The 22,439-nt window shown below is 36.4% G+C and overlaps 1 protein-coding gene across 2 annotated transcripts in view; it reads right to left on the bottom strand.

Annotated features, from left to right (window-relative positions):
* CAS1 (cycloartenol synthase 1) overlaps nucleotides 1-22,439 on the bottom strand; it is an 84,413-nt gene that overhangs the window by 21,252 nt on the left and 40,722 nt on the right. Inside the window, exons 12-16 of one of the 2 annotated variants that reach the window (XM_089989531.1) lie at nucleotides 21,820-21,876; nucleotides 6,066-6,112; nucleotides 5,833-5,976; nucleotides 4,033-4,210; nucleotides 2,981-3,061 (exon numbers count right to left, since the gene is read on the bottom strand). In XM_089989531.1, the coding sequence (XP_089845657.1) occupies nucleotides 2,981-3,061; nucleotides 4,033-4,210; nucleotides 5,833-5,976; nucleotides 6,066-6,112; nucleotides 21,820-21,876 (507 nt within the window). Of the gene's footprint in view, nucleotides 1-2,980; nucleotides 3,062-4,032; nucleotides 4,214-5,832; nucleotides 5,977-6,065; nucleotides 6,113-21,819; nucleotides 21,877-22,439 lie in introns of both variants that reach the window. The other variant, XM_089989530.1, reaches the window with a different exon arrangement.

The raw sequence follows: 22,439 nt of genomic DNA, 5'->3' as shown, positions 1-22,439 counted from the left end.
TTGGATCAGACGTCCAATCAAAAAACAGGCGTCTCCCTGCTCCTACCACGCACAACGATCGCAGCTTCCACACGCACACCAGTCGTTGTAGACGCTGTCAACGATCACCACCTGATCTGCGTTTCTGCTGGATACCAGGAGAAGGAAGATGGGTCGATCAGATCAGACCTTGTACACGTTGGCTTCAGATCTATGTTTCTGTTGCGCACGTTGAACCCGATCCACATGTGGGTCGATCAAGTCAGATGCCCAGAGCAACGTTCTGCTCTAATACCATGATGAAGACGACTAGGGTTTTACGCAAATCAGAAAAGAGAAAGAGAGAGAGAGAGAGAGAGAGAGAGAGAGAGAGAGAGAGAGAGAGAGAGAGAGAGAGAGAGAGAGAGAGAGAATCGTTATTTGCTAATTAGGTCTAATCTCACTTAAATAGAGAGATTAGACTAAAACACATTATTTATGGTAATGCCCCTGACCTCTTGAGTAGTTACTAAACTACCCATATGCAACGGTGACTGCTTCTCAACATGTGCTAAGTCAAGTATTTTTGATAATAAGAAGGTGGAGACCCCTGAGGTTGTTAATGCAAAATTAAGACTTGAAGATGGGACTCTGCTTAAAGATCCTACACCATATAGACAGCTGATCGGATCCCTCACCTACCTGAACATTACCAGACCCGACATAGCCCATGTGGTTTATATAGTCAGTCAATTCTAGCATGCCCCAATGACTGTGCACATGAGGGAAGTATTAAGGATTATTCAATACATTAAGAACTCGATAAGCAAAAGGTTTTTCTTATCCTCATCTTCCTCTTTAAATTTGCTTGCTTATAAGAAAACTTTGATAATATTTGAATAAGTGATTCATGCATATGCATTGAATCATGCATTTTTACTGTTCTGCATTAGTTCATGCATTCATACCTATTTTATCTCGTCTTAAAATTGTTATTGCATGATACTTGTCTCAATTACTTAAATGATAAATTGGTTATGCAACTGTTGATGTTATATTTCTCTGAGTTTGTGTATGAATTTGATTTATGTTCTTTCCTTTTCTGTTTAGATTTTTAGAGGAATTCGTACAAAGAATCTCGGGTTCTTACTCGGTGTTTTTAAAATGTTTTTTTAGGACCAGGAGCTCAGTGATGGGGGTGACGACCACATGGAGCCTGCGAGATCGCATGACTTGCTTATGATATTTCTCGACAGTGTGGCTCTGTGTTACATTCTTTACTTATTCTTGTTTTATGACATTCATTTATTGATTAATAAAGTTGGTTATTAGTTGGTTGATTCAATGTAAGATCACTTATGGTTTGGTAGTTGTTAAGTCTGTAAGGCCCCGAATCCTTGGGTTTGGTTTTCGAAATTGTTTTTTAAAAAAAAAAAGTTCTACTTTTCACGGTGATAAGTTGGGGTCGTTACAGTCTCTCTCTTGTATTCTAATGCTTTCTTAAGCATTTCTATTCAATAAAGGCTTTATTCTTTACTTTTGTGTTTTGTTCTAAGACTCTTTGAAGCAGAGTTACCGGAAACGCCTAGGCAAAAGGGGAAGCGCGCTTCGGAAGCGCGAAACGTCGCGCTTCCGAAGCGTGAGGGGAAGCGTCCCCCTTTTTTGGGAAGCGCGCTTCCCTTTTATGGGAAGCGCGCTTCCCTTTTATGGGAAACGCGCTTCCCATAAATGGGAAGCGTGCTTCCCCCACGCTTCCCCCTCGCTTCCCCATTTTTTTCATTTTTTCGCTTCCCCTCGCTTCCGGTTCGCTTCCTAGGTCGCTTCCGGTTCGCTTCCTAGGTCGTTTCCGAGACGGTTCAGAATTTTCTTCCAAGTGGTCCCACGCTTCCCCGCTTCCTAAATTTTTTAAAGTGCCTCGCTTCTCGCTCCCGCTTCCCGTATCGCTTCCCGCTCCCGCTTCCTCGACTGGTAACTCTGCTTTGAAGTCTTTGTATGCACTTTTGTGCTTTTATTGTGCCTTTATATTGTCCATTCTTGGACTTCTGTATGTGTTTATGCACTTTGTATTGTAATTCCGCATACATCATTACACGTGAGTCTTTTCCTTTTATTTGCCATTTTCGTCCTTAAAACAAAAAAAATAAAATTTTTACTAAAATAAATAAAATTTATAAAAAAATAAAGTTGGCCCAACTCAGAACCCAACCCAAGCTTGGGTTTAGTTTTGGTGAACCTAGGCCCGAGTTCACTAGAGCCAAACCCAGTCGGTCAATTTTGCTGAACCCAGGCTTGGGTTCACCAGAGCCAAACCCAAAAGGCTTGGGTTTGGCCCTTCCACCAACAAGGGGAGGAGAAGTAAGGAGGAGAAGGAAGAAGAAAGAGAAGAAGAGGAGGAGGCGACAGAGGGAGGAGAAGGAAGAAAAAGAAGAAAGAGAGGAGACAGAGAAGGAAGAAGAAAGACAGTAGGAGGAACAGAGAGAGAGAGACAAATCTAAAAGTCGCCGCCGTCATCAGAAGAGGAGGGTCGTCACCGCTATCGAAAGAGGAGTCGTACCCAAAACCACCACGCCCCCCTCCCCCCGCAAATCTCTTTTATAAAAAAACGAATTGAACCAAAATGAACTCTGTCAAAGTTGATCGAGTCCAATTTGGATAAATATAACCCTAGGTGAAGGTTGACCGCACCTGGTGCAGCAAATTTTAATATTTTCTGTACAAGCACCGGCATCACATCGTGTTGACGTGGGTGCGGCAGCCTTTTTAGCAAGTTCATGTGACATAGATGGTATTGATGCAAAATAAGATCGAGAGTGAAAACAAACATGAAAATGTTGTTAACGTAACATAATACAAAGCAAAAAATTTTGAATGTCTTGAATAAGGATTGTTATTCAACAACCATTAAATAACGACGGACTTCAGAAGGAACAACATAAACTCTAGAAATATAATTGTTAACCTTTCCTAGATAACCAGTTATCAGAACACAATATTTTGACCAGATCCTGAGCATAAGTCAAACCTGTCCAGCATCAATCAGTGCAAGCATAGCCCATGCTGTATTAACCAAATGTGAGCGGTTCCCCTTGAGATTCGTGTATACCTTATTCAATATCCATCATGTAGAAAAATACAAGTCAATACCTATTCAAATACAGCACATAACATATTTGTTCAATCATAAATAAAGAAGTTACAAACAAAGAAATTGACAATCTATTTTAACAAAAAAATTCTTGCAAAAGTTAGACAAATAAACCATTAAATCAGAAATAATAACATAAACTTCATATTGACCAACCTCAAAGCAATGGGTAAAGAGAGGAAAACATTTAAATATGGAATATCTATTTCAAATTCATGGAAAGTTAGCAGTGACATTCTTGATCATGTATAGTTAAAAAAAGCAAATTAAACCGAATGCATCTTTTCGACCAATCAAAAACATCCATTATATATATATATACATATATCTTTTGTATATAATTTTTTCTTTTTCTTTTTTATACTTTTTGGCAGTTTTAGCTATAGCCATCAAGAATGTCTAACAGCTAATCTAACTAATTGTTAGGCATTCTAACGGCTAGCTCTCTGTCTTGATTGTATATATATGTGCTAGCCCTTAGTGGCTTGTGCTATTGCCCATAGTAGCTTGTGCTTTTGCCCTTAGTGGCGTTGTGAGCTCTCTTAAACTCTTGAGATCACTCTAGGAACCTTATCTTTTTCAGAACTCCAAGCTTATTTGTTGTCTACAAGCAAGATAATCATCTCATCTATTTAATAAAGAAGCTAAATCATCTTTACTGAAGGATCATAGCAGAATAAGCTCGATGTCATGTATTGAGCAATATTATCAATGCTTTTCTACATACGTCACCAGATTATAGAACAAATCATGTTTGCCATGGTAACATGATCTATTAAAATTCTAAATGTATTAAAGATGAAGTGAACTATATGAAAATCCCATCTTTATACACGCATGAACTTCATGCAAGCACTAGGATTAATTGTCATATTCATCAGTCTTGAACAAATAACTAAATATACCAGATGCCATCACAGAACATTTACCTTATCCTGGCATGAAAGGTAACTTTCACCCCAACCTCCAGATGCTAGTTGCTTTGATAACAAAAATTCACATGCTTTGCGAATCCCAGAGCATGTCTGATAGGTCATGCCACCAGCCACCAGCCCCTTAACTCCAAACCATATGCCGTAGGTGAAGCATACACCCCAAGACCCATACCTGCTTGAATAATTCAAGCTCAGTGGTTAATTTTCAATCTACGAAGGCACATAACCAATAAAGGGCATGAAAGGTAGGGGAGGAAGTCAAGGAACAGAAGATAGAAACAATTTAAATAAACCATTTGAAGGCATCATAGCTTTCATAGACCATTTGTATCATCAGAAATTGGTTAATTTATTAAAAAACCTTGAGCTTCCTCATGTCGAAAAAACAAGCACACCTTTACTTTTTGAAGCTTTCTTTTACCCAATTTTCTCTCTAATGGTCCTACCACTCTCTCTTTCTGCCAAGCTTTAACTGTGCGAACAACCCCTTTACTTCGGCCAGAGAAAGACCTTTACCCCCGTGTTTTGGGTGTACCTAAATCCTTCTTAGTACAAATAAATCTACCTTAATGAACTTGCAAACTGTGGTTTATCCTCTCTCTCTCTCTCTCGTTATCCGCCATAACTTTTATTTTTCTCTAGCTTCATGCAAAATTGAGATCACCTGTGATAAGTAATGGGTCATCAAGTTTCCAACATAAAATTATAATTGCTCAGTATTATTTTATTTTTACATGAATAAAATGATGTGTTAAGTGAGAAAGTCTCAAGCATTTAAATGTAGTGCATTTTAGTTTGGTTTGGTTTAGACCTAACCTAACTAGGTCAAAATTTCCAACCTTGTATCTCATTTCACACACACACATGTTTGTGTCCATGTGCACATATGCGATGCATGCATACATGCACTTTTCATTGATGCTAAAAGGGTCATACGCTTTTGCCTCATTTCCAGGGTGTGAAAGAAAAGTGAGAATAGGGAGAATTTGGTCAGGTCCCTCATCCAATGAAGGCAAGAAAATCATTTCACTTGTCAAGATCCACAAAAGGTCATGGAAGTTAACTGAGCTCTTTCATTTATACTACATTAAACCAATGGGTTGGAATGAATCAACCAGTGGATTCCATCATCAAATGGCTTGTTTTTAAATTGCTATGGCTACATAGGACCACCACAACTTTGTTGGAGTTAAATTTACCTTCAATGAACTTGACCTAACACAATATAGTGAGCAAACATAACCATTGTGGTGGTTTCCACTTTTGATTAAGGATCAAATATGTGTTGAAGGCTTTCCTTAGCCATATATTAGTAAAAATTAAGTCAGCCTACATGAGAGAGAGAGAGTTGATAGCAAAGAAAAGAGAAGTTGAATTTTGTTTGGGCATCCTTAGGATCTGAAACAGTTTTCTACAGTAATTTTGAGCATCTTTGACACTGTTGGTTTTCTTATAGTAGTTGCAACCATAGCATTCACCTACGCAATGATGTCCCACAAATGATTTCAATATGCTGTAATAATTATTGTTTGTTTCTATAAAAAGGCTTGATGGACATGCAATCTTTTAATTTTTAGGTATTTCTTATTCATTGTTTTACTTCAATTACTTAATTAAAAGTTATCTGTTTCAAAATTGCAATATTCGTTCTTAGTAAACTTATGGAATTTGTTGCATGCTAAAATTAAATTTTGCTCATAAACAAGTAATATAATTATATGACTTCAATTTTCCCAGCCTCTTAAAAGTTAAAGTCGCTTTGTAGAATAATAGAAGACAGAAAAAGAAACTCACCACGACCCATCAGGTAACTGTATCTTTTTGAGGAAATTAACTGCTTTTGAAATACAAGCTTCAATATCTTCCTTCCGATGCCCAGGATACAGTTTCTTAAAAGATGTCAAAGCTTGAATGGCTGCTGAAGTGCACTCCACATATCTAAAGGAATATACTAATAAGTGTTAGCTTGCATTTAGTTATTTCCTAGGAAGATGGTGATTAACCAAAACATAAGATGAGAAACTCACGGGTAATCAATAACAATGTCCCCAAATGTTTCAGCTGGATTGATTAACTGAAAGGAGAGAGAGACAAAGTACATAAATTGATTTTCATTTAGAATCTGACAAGCCTGGAATAAAATTGATTTTCATTCAAAAGTTTGACAAAACCTGGAAGCTCGTAACCAAAGTTGACAAGCACACCAGATATTGTTAATCACCATACTGTGCACGCAAGATATATATTGATCACCATATTGTTATAATTGATGTTTCAACAATCTAATTCATAATCGTTAGCCAGAAAAAGAAGATAAACCATTCTCTGCCGTATGCTATTACACTTGTCACCCTGTATATATATATGGCAAGCTAAATGCTCGGGATATTATAAGTTTTTCAATAAATCTTGGAAAAATCGTGAAATCTAAAAATAAAATGAAAAAAGTGAAAAAATAGAAAAAAGAACAGAAAAATAGGACACCTTTCCTTCCTCTTTCCTTCTTTCTTTTTTTTATTCCTTTCCTTCCTCTGCCTGCTGAGTTATTGTAGGCACTATAATATGGTGATATTATCACTATATATATTGCCAATTTTTCAAAATATCTTGAGATTTTCCTTGAAAAATGTTTTCTGATTTTACATCAATAATATCACAATATTTTGAAAATATAGCTGATATCCATTACTATTATATATATATATATAGTTATTAGTTTGATCTTTTGGAAGACATTGCATTCATCTCACATTTGTACTTATATTAAACATTCTAATGATAGTTGTGCTATTAGATAAAGATCAAATGCTCTGTAAATGTTCATATTCTTGTTTTTCTATAAAGTTTTGTCAGGTTTATTGAAGACTTGAAGACAGACATGAACAGCCCAATATTGACATCCTAAAACAGGACAACAGGTTTGATTTGAGGCTTACATATGTATTCTCCACCATTATTTGTCTTAAAGATCTTAACATAAGATGCATTATACCAGGTAAGAATCATTTTGTGATACACAAGAAATAAAGAACAAACTTCATCTTTAGATTCAACAATGTAAATGTTATAAGGAAGTAAAATATTATCATTGAGGGTAGTATTGTCATTTTTTCTTTTCTGCAATTTGTATTTTATGTTATGCCCATTGATGTAAATGGGTTATGTAGGTCGTCCACTATGGTGGCAGATTGCAATTTTGCAAAACTCTTGTATTATTCTTATAAACCTTGATTAGGGTTAGTTGTGATATAAATACATTAAATAGGTGCAGCCCTTCACCTAAGGAAGAACTCGAGGGTCAAATGTGCCTTCTCCTTGCATCTACCTCCTTCTACCATGTGTTTATTATTTGGGATTGAGTTTACAAGGTATTAAAGCCATGCTCAAACCATCAACTGCAGATCTGAAGATTTTACAACAACAAAACAACAACAACTATGCCTTCATCCCAAAACAATTGGGGTCGGCGATATGAACCAAAAAAGAAAATCATTCTGGGTCTTCCACATGAATCCTTCCCCTCCAATCATTTCTATCCAATGCCATGTGTATAACTGTTTAGTTATACACTGCCGGTCCCAAGCCCGGATAAAGGAGGAGAATTGTGGTAGGCCAGTGACAGCCAGCATAGAAACTTAGTCACACCCTATGAATATGAACCAATATGAGATCTAAAGATTTTGTGTGCTTGAATTTGGTAGTACCTCTTCTTTCTTCCCTTTTTCGTCCTGTCTTCTTTCTTCCTCTAATCATCTTCTTCTGTTCTATTTTCTTCCTTTCTTTAATTTGTCATCATGATCTTCATATCTTATTTTGGTTGCTATTTTCCTTAAAGCCCGGTCTACGCAGTAAGCCCATCTTTCTTGCTTATCAAGTTTTCCAAAAGTTCTTCCAAATCTGAATGTTCAGCTTTCCATATTCTTGATTAAGGGTTATTTTTGTTAGAGATGTAGTCATGTTATGTGTTATGGGTATTTTTGTCATTTGGACATTTGAATGTAATGATGTAATACAGTATTTGGACATTCATTGGGTCAAATTATCGAATAACTCGAAACTTAACAAAACTTGGCCAAGTCAAACCACGACTCTGCCAAGTCATGATTGAGTCAATAGAGTCATGGTCGTCATAGAATGCCTCAGCTAAGTCATGCAGATTATGTATATTAAATATAAATGATATTTTGGATTAATTAGTGATGTAATATATGCTATGTCACATGGGTGCGGGTGCGGGTGTGGGTGCGGGTGCGGGTGCAACACGGGTGCGGCACAATTTTAAAATTTTTGGACACGGGGACTCGGCAAAAAATATATATATATATATATAATTTATTTTATTTTTAAAATGCCACAGCTGACAGCACAGTCTGTGTGTCTGTGCACAGTCACAGACTGTGCACTGTGCACAGTCTGTGACTGTGCACACTGCAAAGACTGTGCACAGTCTGTGACTGTGCACAGTCACAGTTACGCAGCACAGTCACAGTCTGCACTGTGCCTTTTTTAATATATATTTTTTAAAATAAAAAATATAAAAAATTAGTTTTTTAGGGACATTTTTGGACTCGGTCAAAGTTGACCGAGTCCAAAATGTGGACGGACTCGGCCTGGACTCGTTGACCGAGTCCGACTCGGCGTTGACCGAGTCCGGGCCGAGTCCGAAGCCGCACCCGAGTCCGCACCCGTGTCGGGGCGTGTCGACTCGGGTGCGGCACCTCCTTAGCCGTGTCCGTGTGACATAGAATATATGTTGAGAAGTGCAGTATGAGCTTTACTATTCAGTGTGCTACCCTTCCTACGTACATGCCATTATTTACAAGGGAACTATTGTATTTTTGCCTCAGTTAGTTGTAAGGCAGTAGAGTCAACCATTTTTGTCATGTAGTGCCATAGAGGGATAGACCCTCATATATTGTTGTGCTTTCCTCTCTATGCTCTCTCACTCTATTTCCTCTTTCTTTTTTGCTTTGATATGGTATAAGAGCCATATCTAAATGGAATGGAGGATTGGGATTGAGACTGGGAGGAGATTTCATTCTCATCAAGCTTTCTTGCATTGAAATCCATGCATACTGACGTTAGCAATGTCAGTATTCTGTTAGTTTTAGTCTGAGTACGGAATATACTATGATGAAACATTTGCTTGAGTTGCTCAAATGACCATTGTTAGAACTCTTGTTTCTATAGCCTCGATTAGAAAATGACTCATCTTTCAAATAGATGTTAAAAATATTTTTTGAATGGTAATCTTAATGAGGAAGTTTACATGGAGCCCCCTACAAGATTAGGGTTGGCACCTGGAAAAGTACTTCGTTTACAGAAGGCTTTGTATGGTCTAAAACAAGCCCCTAAGGCTTGGTAAGATCGATTTAGTAGTGTAATGACACAACTTGTGCTTAAATCTTGTTATACTGACACTGCATTGTTTATTAAGTACTCTAATAAAGGTATGGTAGTATTACTTCTCTATGTAGATGACATGATTATCATAAAAGCTATGTAACACGGACTCTTCTAACAAGGCACTGCACCTGCGTCGCACCTGTACCCAAGCAGGTGCGACAATTGGACACAACTTCCTTTGTGGTAGGTGAAGTCAACCACACTAAAGTCCATTTCAATCCAAAAGTAGATTTAGATAATCCTAATCAAGTTCATTTTTATCTATATTATATATATATATATATATATATATAAATGCACACATACACCTAGTGTTAACTTAAAACTCTTAAAAATTATATATATACCCTCCTAGCACCCCCGCACCCAAGTTTTTTTAAAGTGCCGCATCGCCGCACCCGTAACCCACATTCACGCCCACACCTATGTGACATAGCACAAAAAGTGATAAACAGGGGGTTAGTCATATCAAAGATATTCTCAAAGCTAACTTTGATAATGACAATCTTGGTTTTTTATGGTATTTTCTTAGAATTGAATCAGCTTACTCACCTCGTAGTTATTATTTGTCACAAACTAAGTATGCAACAGAGGTCATAGAACGATCAGGGTTTTCTGATGAAAAACGAGTTGATACTCCAGAGGTTATCAATGCCAAAATGAAGAAGGATGATGGAGAACCTCTAAAGGATTCAACCCCATACAAACAGATGATTGGATCCAACTTATTTTTCTATTCCTCACCCTGATATTGCTCATGTTATTCATTGCACTAGTCAATTCCAGCATTCTCCTTGTAATATCCCGCAATTTCTGCCTTTATTTTAAATTTAATACATATAATTTTTATTTAAATAATTATATTTTCGAAGTAAAAAATTAAAACAATATATATATTAATAAATAGTGGCTGACGTTAAAGTGGATCTTGGACCCGTTGCCAAGATCCTTGATCCAATTACGATATGGATCTTAGACCGGTTGCCAAGATCCCTGATCCAGTTATGATATGGATCTTAGACCCGTTGCCAAGATCCATAATCCAATTATGATAAGGTAAAATTTTTTTTTTTAAACTAAATTATATTAGTGATAAGATAATAACAAAATAATATATATATATAAGTCTTGGTTTAGAAAGACTTCTATTTCCATAAGAAAATAGAAGGCTTTCTATTTCTAAAACTGATAGGGACGTCCCTCCATAGGAGGAGTCCAAGTTGAGTTATTAATAGGCATGCTTCCTCTCTCTCAATATAGTTTTTGAGAAAGAGAGAGGAAACTGAAACCGCACACGCAAGAGAAACCTTCCTCTCCAACGTCTCTTCCTTTATTTTCTATTTTTCGTGAATCAGCCTGCAAAAGGAAGGTACGGGTCTCTCTCTTTCTCGGTTCAATAGGCGAGGAAACTTAGCATGGGTCGATGCAAATACAGGTTTAAGAAATTATAAGATTTTGTTTTTCTTGAAGACGTGTGTTCTCCAATCACATGCATGAGAAGCAAAAAGGGAAATAAATTGGGTTTTTATAGACCGTTTTTTATCGCATGGCAGAATTGATTTAATTCTGATTTCTTTTGATTTTGGGTATCACAAGATTCAGACTTTATGGTACGATACTTTGGCTAAGAACATATGTATAGACTTAGGTATGCATAGATTTCTCATATTAGGAAATTTCTGTATGTTTTTTTATCTTGTTAGGATGATGAGGTTGGTCATGTTCTTGGAAAAATCTGAGATATGTTTTATGGGAAAAACTATGATTTTGTTAGCATGGTTGTTTTAAAAGAAAAAAAAAAAACTAATTTGAATAGGTTTGGTTGTTGAGACTGATCCGGGGTGATTTATTTAGTAAACGAGGCAAAAGATCAGATTCACGTTTTTGGGTAAGTCGGCACCTGCGTTTTTCTTTCTGTGTTGCAAAATATCTGCGTTGAACATTGGTAAGGCTCTGTTTTCTTTTCTATATGATTCAGGTTGAAACATGGTCGTAGAGGTTCAGATTTTTCTGCATTTTGTTTACTGTGTGCTCAGTATGAAGTATACCTGCACAAGGCCAAATTTCAACGTTTTTTTTATTATTTTGGTGTTCAGATCCACTGAATAATTACATATGATCAGGCCCTGTGTGTATACACAAACCCATGTATTTGGGGACGGTTTAATCCATGAACTAACAAGTATGATCAGACCCACAGGTCCGTAACTGATATGGTCCATGCGTTTTGCGCAAGATCAAATCCATGTATGGATGCCAATGATCTTATCAACACATTTGGTGCAGGATCAGGTCTATGCATTTGTACTCATGTTCATGTTAGTGGGTCTGAAAAAATAGTAATCTAGGTAACAAGTATGATCAGACCCACAGGTCCGTAACTGATATGGTCCATGCGTTTTGCGCAAGATCAAATCCATGTATGGATGCCAATGATCTTATCAACACATTTGGTGCAGGATCAGGTCTATGTATTTGTACTTATGTTCATGTTAGTGGGTGTGAAAAAATTGTAATCTAGGTAATATATATATGAGTTCTTAGATTTATGCATCATCTTTGGGGTAGCTAATTTGGTGTTTGTTTCATTAATTCAGAGACATTGCAAAGTACACTGCAATGCGCAGAACTTTGCAAATGCAAAATATTGCAAAGTTGCTGCAGAACTTTGCAAATGCAACATTGCAAAGTTTCTGAAAGGTGCAGAGCATTGCAATGCTCTGCAAGGTTCCTGCAATGTGATGAACATTGCAAACTCCCCTAATGATAGTGTACCTGCGGTTTATATTGCTTAGACTTGAATTTTTCCTGGTGCAATATGAAATCTATGGAAGCTGAATTTGGTTGGTTAGAAAGAAATTTTTGAATGTTTTGCAATCATGATAAATCGGTATTGTGTGTTACAATATGCAATGGTTCATGTGTTATGACTGTGTGTTGACGTGATACCGTGAACACATGTCATTACATTAAATTACGTAGTGGTTATGTATGAACTATAAATGGACCTTTGGAGGCCAGAAGCATGTATTGCTCATGAAATAATAAGTTTTAAATGCATTACAAAACTGTTTTGTATTGCATTTAAAATAATTACATTGTTAAAATTGACAGGGCAAAGCCCCGAAGTTGTTATTGCATATTGATTTGCATAACTGTTTTTATGTAAAGAACTCTTAATTGATTAAGAATGGTAAAAACGACCAAACAATGTAATAACTGGTAGCTCTCTGAAACGGTGGAAACCTTGAATGGCGACCATGGGGATTGTGAGGATACTAAACGTCGTGTGCATTGTTTTTCCCAAGAACCCTGGTTCGTGTTCCCAACCACAACTGTAAGAAACTACCGCCACTTTATATAACGACCCCAACTCATACCTCTTGAAAATGCAGAATTTTTTTTTAAACCATTGCAAAAACATTCTCAGAGACCCGGGTTCTTTACAGTTCCACTCCCAATTGGATAAAACAACCAACCACGATAGAACTTACAATTATCATCCATATCAAACTAAACCTTTATTGAAATAATAAGTAATAAATCTCGAGACGATTGCATAAAAGAAATATTCAGAGTGCAATATCAACTAAATGAAACAAAAAGGAAAATAAAAGTAGAGTCACACGGTCCATTTGTGATCTGTCTAGCAAATGTGTGATACTCGTGACTTCCCCAGAAGTCAGTCGCTTCACTAATCACCTGCGGCTGCGAAAAACCATAAAAAGAGGGGGTCCGAAATTTGAAAAATTCTGCGTACAGATCCCTCTAATGAAAATAAACGAGCATAAAGAACACAGATATGATTTCATGCAATAATTTAGAGGAATGTAGTTATGACAAATACATAATTCAATTAAGCATTTATGCAACATGAAACATTTATTAAGCATGAAAGAACATTAATCAACAACAAGAATTTCAATTTAAGTAAGCAAGACATTTAACATGCATTAGAACTTAAACATAATGCATTCACCCACATGTAATAATTAAAGAAACAAGTAAAATGACATGATCTAATGCATAGCAGAAATATGCATGACTTATGTGCAATGCATGGACACTGTATTATCTTTCCTTAGAGTTTTCCTTTTCATATACATGTCCCTATTAATGCATACAATTTAAGTTCCTTTTTTTAATTACCATTGTCCGCGGATACACCAAACGTGTAAAATTTCTCCGATGTCAAGTTAGGTTCTCAGGATAGCTTAACATATAATTTGTATTTTATTACTGGGTTCCAAACTTAGCCCTCGACCGAATCACCTTCGAAACATTAGACCTCCATATCTAATGTCGGGGACACTAGGAACACTCTACGCCCACAAGTGTCACTTCCTTGGTATACCAAAACAACAGTTGTGTCGAACACACCACTCCCAGGTAAAGTGACAGACTCTCTCTAAAACCATGGTCAGGAGAAATAACCTCAATATCGGGTTCAGGGGTCAAAGTAAAGCACACAGAGTTTTTGTATCCTCGTGGTCTCCCAAAACAGAATCTCTAAGATCTTCATTCTTCCGATGGGCGATCCCAGAACGCATATTACACTGTTCTAATTCATTATCTTTTTATTAAAAGCCAATTAGTGAGTTTTGCAATTCAACATGCAAAAGCAAAGGCAAAAGCTCGCATCTACCCCTGCGAGAACCATCACGGGACTCTTGCCCGTGGAAACACATAGAAAATGCAATATAGTGCAATCAAAATAAATGTGATTTTTGCGATGCATTTAAACTATATAAAGAAAGAGCAAACCAACGCTTGAGGCCCATCAGGCCCATGATGATTCATTTCGACCATTGATGCATCGGATGCAAAAATCATAACAATACGCAATGATACCAACTTTATTACAAATGTACATTCATTTATACCAATTTAACAATGTATATGAGCTACCACAATTGCATGCATGTGTTCACCATCCATGTAAAATTGTTTTCATGAAATCACTTAAGACACATGCATTCATTCATGATTCATAAGTACATGAGAACATTTATGCAGTATTGTACATGCTAAACACACATCGATTTCATGTATGCACATGCACTTGAAACAAATCCATAAATGCACGATAATTACCCATGTCCCATAAATGTAGGCATATGAAACTTTTCATTCATAACATATGTTAACATCCACACACATGAACATAACCCAGATCTAGAAATTGAATTTCAAGGTTGCACACATTCATATCATGTATGCACCTGTACCAAAACAAACCTTGCAATAACATGTTAACAGGCATGCATTCATATCCAACATGCTAAATTCAAACTAAAGCATAAGAAGAACTCCATGCATCAGATTAAGTCCACCATACTTAGCAAAAATTCCGGAAAATAATCACATGACTAGGCAAGCCTCCATTAAAGAAAAACATATGTTCATCTTCACATATGACTGTCAACCAATCAACCTATATGTGCATGATAAAAAAATCTAACGTGAACCTTAAACCTATTTGTACATACCTATTCAACAATGCCTATTCATCCAATGTTTTCAATAAGCATGCCATTACATATATGTTTTCTGAAAAATATATGCATATAACATTATTTTCACGCCTATATGATTGCATATACACAGCCTATATCAAAATCCACCATTGGGAATCGATATTTAACATAGGGGTCCCTCATATAGGACCACTCAAAAATTCTGTTATACATGGACAAAATTTTTACTTCATGAAAATAAGTAAAAATACACAAAATTTCAGCCATGGAGAACGATCAATGAACTTTAGAATGTTGGCATTAATTTTGGTCTCAACCGATGAGAAGAACCATGAGAGTATTTTGTAATTTTTCATTTCCCACTCTTCATGCTTCTTATTGTAATCTTCAAAAGCCTTTTCTCTTTCTTTTCCCTCAAGAACCTTGATCTCCCCTCTCTCAAGGATAGTAATTTTAGGTTCGGGTTCGGGAATAGTTCCTTGAACATATCCCCAAAGACCCTTTCCTTTTATATGGGCCTCCATATTCCCGGCCCATACATGATAATTCGTTCCATTTAATTTGAAGCCAAGAGAGAAGTGTGAATCCTTTTCGCCCATTAGAGAGGGTACAAAGAGAAATAAATGCGTACCACAATGCTAAATGAGTCCCTTCTTGATGTAGAAAGCTTCTAAAATATAGAATGAAGGATCGAGTCTTCACAACAATCACCACAACTTAATGGTGCGCTTTACGAGGTACTCCAACGAAGAGAGAAAAATGCACGATCTTCTTTTCCTTTAAGCCTAGCTTTGATACCATGTGAAAATATCTCAAAAAAGAGATAAAGTGTGCGATAAGCACAACACCATCAATGTGCACAAATGCACAAGAACACTTAGAACAAATGTACACGAAGGTACAATAAAGAAACTCAAATGCACAAAGGCATACAAAATATAAAGAATATTATTGAGAAGAATGGAGAACAAAAGCTCCAAGAAGTGAAGTTTACAAAGGGGGAACTCCCCTATTTATAAGAAGCAAGGAGCCTTGTGTTAAAATGTAAAATTGTACATATATGTATATATAATAATATTATATTATTATATATATAAATACATTTTTAATTTCTTTCTTTTCTGTATTTTTTTTCCTTTATTTTTATTTTTTGTCTTTATGTCATCTAGTTCAGTTTGAACTAGAATGACTGTTGCTAGTCAAGTCCTGTCCAGACTTGACTAGCAATAGAGCTGTTGGACTGTGCCCAACAGCTCTATTGAGTCCTCTTTCAGCTGTGTATATAAAGGGGTGCAGCCCCTCTTGTATTTCACTCCAATGCTTCTTAAGCAATTGGTTTTTCATATCAATAAAGAATACATTTTTATTTTTATTTTGTTTCCAGTTATACCCTTTTTAAGGGTTATGCTTTAGTGTCATTCTTGACACTTGCTCTTGTTAATCAAAGCTCGTGTTTCGAAGATCCCCATTTCATTTCATGGTATCAGAGCCGCGGAAGTACTAAATCTTGAGGAAAAGCTGCCTCGATTTCCGTGCCCGTTTGCAAAAGTGTTCGCCACTTGAAGAGAAGTGTTTTATCACTTCATTGGAGAAGATTTCACATCTTGTTGTATTGTTTTTTTTTTCTTTCTTTCTCATTTTCCTTCTTGTTTCTCTTCTATCCCTATTCTTTCTCTCCTTGTAATCGATGGATGACAATGATAAAGTCACCATCATGCCTATGAAACTAAGCGATACGAACTATGTAACATGGGCTTCAATCATGAAGCACCATATATGGGGAAAAGGCTTCCGATTCGGAACCTAAGCTATCTCTTCCTAAAAAGGAGGGAGATAAAGACGTCCCTCTATCGGAAGAAGAGAAAATCAAGGCTATTGCCTCATACGAGAAGAAATGGAAAGAATGGAGAATATCTCATGCGAAGATAATGTCATGGCTTATCAATAGCGTTGACATTAAAAAATGCTCAAGTCTTGCCAAATTTGATCATGCTGATAAGGCATGGGAATACCTTAAGAATATGTATTCCCTTAAAGATATTGCACACGTGTGCAACCTCCAAGAAAAAGTTCGAATGATGACACAAGGAGACAAAACTATTCGTGAATATTACAATGGGTTGTCCGAACTTTGGGAAGAACTTTCCCTTTTAGAACCAAAGTGGCATTGTGCCGAAGACATCGAGCTTCGTCAGAAACAACTCGATGTTGAACATTTTTACCAGTTTATCACTGGATTAAGGCCGGAATTTGAAACCACTAAATCGGCCCTACTTCACCGGGGAAAAATTCCTTCTATTGTTGAAACTATTGAAGAGTTAACAATGGAAGAAAATCGTCTCCGGAAAGGTTCTTTAAAAATTGAAGATGATTCCGTTTTAGCCGTGTCTAGACCAGGGAATCATGTTCGATCATATAGGCCTCCTCACTTTAACCGACAAAATGGTGACTATGATAAGAAGAAAGTTATTTGTCATCACTGTCATGAACCGGGACACTACAGGCCACAATGTCCCAAACTTAAGGAGCTGAGAGAAAAAAGAGCTGCAATTGCTGGATCGGAGCCTAAAGATCAGGATGCACCAGTTTCCCTGGCCCAACTAATGGAGATTCTTCAGCCTCTCATCAAAGGTGCCTCTTCCTCATCTGAAGCTTCAACCGGCGCAGCAGCCTCATCTTTTTCTGATCTAGGTAAAATTTCTTGGCTTCTTGACTCTGGTGCATCTTTTCATATGACCCCAAATAATCAAAGTCTATCCAAATGTGTTAAAAATAAAACAAGTGTGTCAAAGGTCTTTACTGCTGATGGGACTTCTGTTGAAATAGAAAGAATAGGAAATTTTGAAAAAAATTTATAAAACAAAAAAATTTTTTATTCCAGAAATTAGACATGTTCCCAAATTAAATTTAAATCTTTTATCTGTATCTCAAATTTCTGATTATGGGTGTAATATTTCTTTTTCTTCTCATGGTTGTTGGGTACAGGATCGCCAGTCAGGCAAGCTGATCGGGGAAGGCCATAGAGGAGGACTTTATTACATGAATTTTTTGGAAATGTCGAAGAAAGCTTTTTGTTATAATATTCAAAAAATAGAGTTGGAACTGTGGCATAAGAGACTTGGTCTCCCACGTATAGCCAAAATCCAACATTTTCCAAATCTAGGGAAATTTTGTAACTCTGAATCATTTGATTGTAAAGATTGTATTCTCGGCAAAATGAAAAGATTACCATTTCAGAACAGAACCTTTTTCTCTTCAAGACCACTTGAATTAATACACTCGGATGTTTGGGGTCCTGCACCAGTAATTTCTAAAGGAGGATTTGTTTACTATGTTATTTTTGTCGATGATTTCTCCCGACATACGTGGATGTACTTTCTCAAACATAAGTCTGAAGTATTTTCATACTTTCAAACTTTTCATAATATGGTTAAAAACAAATTTCAAAATGATATTACTATTTTTCGCACAGATTCAGGGGGAGAGTTTTTATCCACAAATTTTCAAAATTATCTTAAATTGCATGGCATCACACATCAAAGATCTTGTCCTTATACACCTCAACAAAATGGACTGGCAGAACGAAAACATCGCCATATTATAGAAACCACTAGAACTTTATTAATAGCAAATCAAGTCCCTAAAGACTTTTGGGCAGAAGCTGCCTTAACTGCCACCTATCTCATTAATAGGATGCCATCTTCTTCGTTACAAAATATCACTCCCATTGAAAAACTTATGAACATTTCTCCAGACTACTCTAGATTAAGAATATTTGGGTGCAAATGTTTCATATTTACTGACAAAAATGATAAACTTTCCCCTCGTGCGATTCCCTGTGCCTTTTTAGGATATGCTGAAAACTAGAAAGGTTATAGATGTTTTGACTTCAAAAATAATAAACTATATGTGTCTAGAAATGTTTCCTTTCTTGAAAAGGAGAGCTTCTTTGATTTTAGAAAATTAAAAGACGTCACTGAGTACTCCTTTTTGCTAGATCTAACATCAACATCTGATGAATATGACCTTGATTGTAACTTTGATGATGATCCAAGAATTAGTGATCCCAATAACAGACACTCAACCACTGGCTTTTGTGTCTTTTTAGGGGAATCATTAATCTCGTGGAGGTGTAAAAAGCAGCAGAAGGTATCTCTCTCATCCACCGAAGCTGAATACAGAGCCATGGCAACCACGACCATGGAAGTAGTTTGGCTCCGACGACTGCTTGCTGACATGGGAGTTGAAGCAACAAAGGCTTCACAAATGTGTTGTGACAACAAAAGTGCGATCTACATTGTCAATAACAGAATATTCCACGAACGCACCAAACACATCGAAATGGATTGTCACTACGTCAGAGAAGAATATCTACACGGGATAATTGATCTGCCATATGTCACTTCAGAATATCAGTTCGCAGACCTCTTTACAAAGCCTCTCGCTGCTCCCCGATTTCACTTTCTCTTAGACAAACTTTCGCTCATTGTACCGTAAGTTTGAGGGGGAGTGTTAAAATGTAAAACTGTACATATATGTATATATAATAATATTATATTATTATATATATATAAATACATTTTTAATTTCTTTCTTTTCTGTATTTTTTTTCCTTTATTTTTATTTTTTGTCTTTATGTCATCTAGTTCAGTTTGAACTAGAATGACTGTTGCTAGTCAAGTCCTGTCCAGACTTGACTAGCAATAGAGTTGTTGGACTGACACAGTCCAACAGCTCTTAGAGCTGTTGGACTGACACATTCCAACAGCTCTAAATAGAGTTGTTGGACTGTGCCCAACAGCTCTATTGAGTCCTCTTTCAGCTGTGTATATAAAGGGGTGCAACCCCTCTTGTATTTCACTCCAATGCTTCTTAAGCAATTGGTTTTTCATATCAATAAAGAATACATTTTTATTTTTATTTTGTTTCCAGTTATACCCTTTTAAGGGTTATGCTTTAGTGTCATTCTTGACACTTGCTCTTGTTAATCAAGAGCTCGTGTTTCGAAGATCCCCATTTCATTTCACCTTGGAGGGGCTCCACTAGCTGTTGGAGCCCCTCCAACGGTTAGAATTCTAACCGTTGGAGAGGCTCAACAGCTAGTGTTGAGCCCCCTCCAAGTTGACTTGAGTCAAAAAAGAAAAAAAAATGAAGAGAAAAAAGAAAAAAAAGAAAAAGAAAAAGTACAAAAAATATTACAACATATTGATAATTATGAATATGCGCAAAAGAAAGGGAAATAACTAAAATACCCTTGCGGATTTTACAAGAAGAGAGAGAAACATATATATTTACATATATATATATAAAGATAGATACATATACATATATACATCATGTATATATGTATATGTATCTCTCTTTATATATATATATATATATATATATATATGTAAATATTTACATAAGAGAGATACAATTTAACACGGACAGCATAGACAAGAGCTCAAATCTGGCCAGATCAGCCCATCATCGCGATGGCCAGATCTACCGGCTAAAAGCATGAAACAAAACTGTCCAGACTTGTCCAAAGAGTCCATACAAGGCAAGAACATATATATATATATATACATAAACATACATGCTTCTATATATATATAAGGAAAAAACGTAAATACATGCAAAAAATCACATAAAAACAAATATCAAATATTCTAAGCCTTCCTACATCGATTCCCATGGATTAAACTATGAAAAATCAAGAAAGAATCCATGGTTCCTCATAAAAACATTGCTTAAAACTTATTTAAGCTCTTTTCTCATCCAAGACAAAAGAAAGACTCGTACATTTACCGTAGATCGAAAAAGAAACAAAAACAATGGTGAAAAACAATGGATGATCGAAGAAGGAGACCTTCTTCTTCCTCTCTTTTCCTCTCCTTCTCTCTCCTTCTCTCTCTTTCTCTCTTTTTCTCTCTCTTCCTCTCTTTTTCCTTTTCTTTCTCTTTCTTCCTTTTTTTCTTGTAGTAGGGGCATAAGAGTCATTTGAGACCATGAGGAGCTCTATAAATATGAGAAGTGAGAACATGTATTCAAATTATATCTTTCATTTCATAGTGGAATTTGATATCCCAATTGAGTCTCTTGAGTGATTTTGGCTCTTGAACTAATTTTAGTTTGAAAGATTCCCCTCAATCCCTCCATTCCAACCATCCTCTCTACTAGACTTCATTTTCCTTGATTCCCTACCATCCACCATTAATCTTTTTTATGCCTAGCCCCTGGTGTCAATGAGGCCCCATATGCACGTTAGTTCGACTTTCTCCTCTCCAATTCCAATGTTTTAAAAACCAGATAACTGCTTAAAATATTAAGCTAGCCAAGTAAGCTCAAAAGAGAGGTCTAATTGTTGGGTTAATCAGCTCAAACTATCGCATCAGAAAAATCAATGAGCGACCCATAGACATGAGGTTTTTGAGCTAAAATGTAAGCAATTAACTGGTTGGTACTAACGGTATGTGCATTTTGGTCTTATTAATGTTTTCTATTAACCAGTAATTGAAAAAAAAAATCCTCACTTTTTCATGTTTATCATTTGGAACTTAAAGCGGCGCAATTGGCTGCATGTGTACTGTCAAAGAAAATAAAAAACTGAGCACCAATAGTTCCAACATCAAGACATGGTAATCTTCAAACAAACAAAATCTCATTTGGATGATGTGACCATAATAAAAGATCTATTAAGCAAGATAGCTGCAATGACTGTCACTGGTTGTTAATCATTGGTAATTCCAATAGACCATTAAACCAACAGCTGTAACAAGAAAAACCTGAATTTTCAAGACACGTCAAGGAGGAACCTTTCAGATCATAATGCAAAAAAAAAAAAAAAAACCTTTATTCCATGAAAGATAAGAAAATCTAGTGAATCAGAGTGAGTGCAGGTTAAAGATGTTACCTCCAACCATGCATAAGATCTTGTCAGCTCATATGTTGCAAAACCACCACCACTGTTCTGTGCAAACCCAACAAAGAAACCAGCAAGATAATTCACATGACTGAGAAGTGTAACCAAACTCCAAAAGTACAAATTCTACACAAAAGCAAAGTGGAAGAGCACAGAGACATGTCACTAAGAAACAATATGAGAGTGAAGTTACATTATTAAGAAAACTCTATTTCCAATAATCTCCATTTGACTCTGAAGAACAATGTTGCTGGCATCCAAGACATAAATACGTGTCAATAGAAAAGGAAGCAATTGATCTTAGGTAGAATGTGTCACAATAAATTTCCATCCAAAATCTACTGATGCTGGATTGGGCCCATATGAAATCCTCACAGAGAAAAGATGATCTTGGAAAGGCCAGACTGATAACCCATGGATTTCAAACCCAGCCACTAAAACACCAAGACGTCTCACTGGCCTCTCCCAACCTCTAACCAACAGAGACTTCTAATCCACTCTTTACAATATCCAGGGATTCAGAAACCTCATGTATCTGAAAGCAATTTCAGATACATATGAACCTCGAGTATCTGAAAGCAGTTTCAGATACCTGTGCAGAAATGGCCTAT

This window comes from Nuphar pumila, chromosome 15 (assembly GCF_984573655.1).
Source record: "Nuphar pumila chromosome 15, dmNupPumi1.hap1.1, whole genome shotgun sequence".
In the NCBI taxonomy this organism is placed as follows: domain Eukaryota; kingdom Viridiplantae; phylum Streptophyta; class Magnoliopsida; order Nymphaeales; family Nymphaeaceae; genus Nuphar; species Nuphar pumila.
The sequence above is the reverse complement of the archived record's forward strand: the minus strand, read 5'-3'. Positions and strand labels throughout refer to the sequence as shown.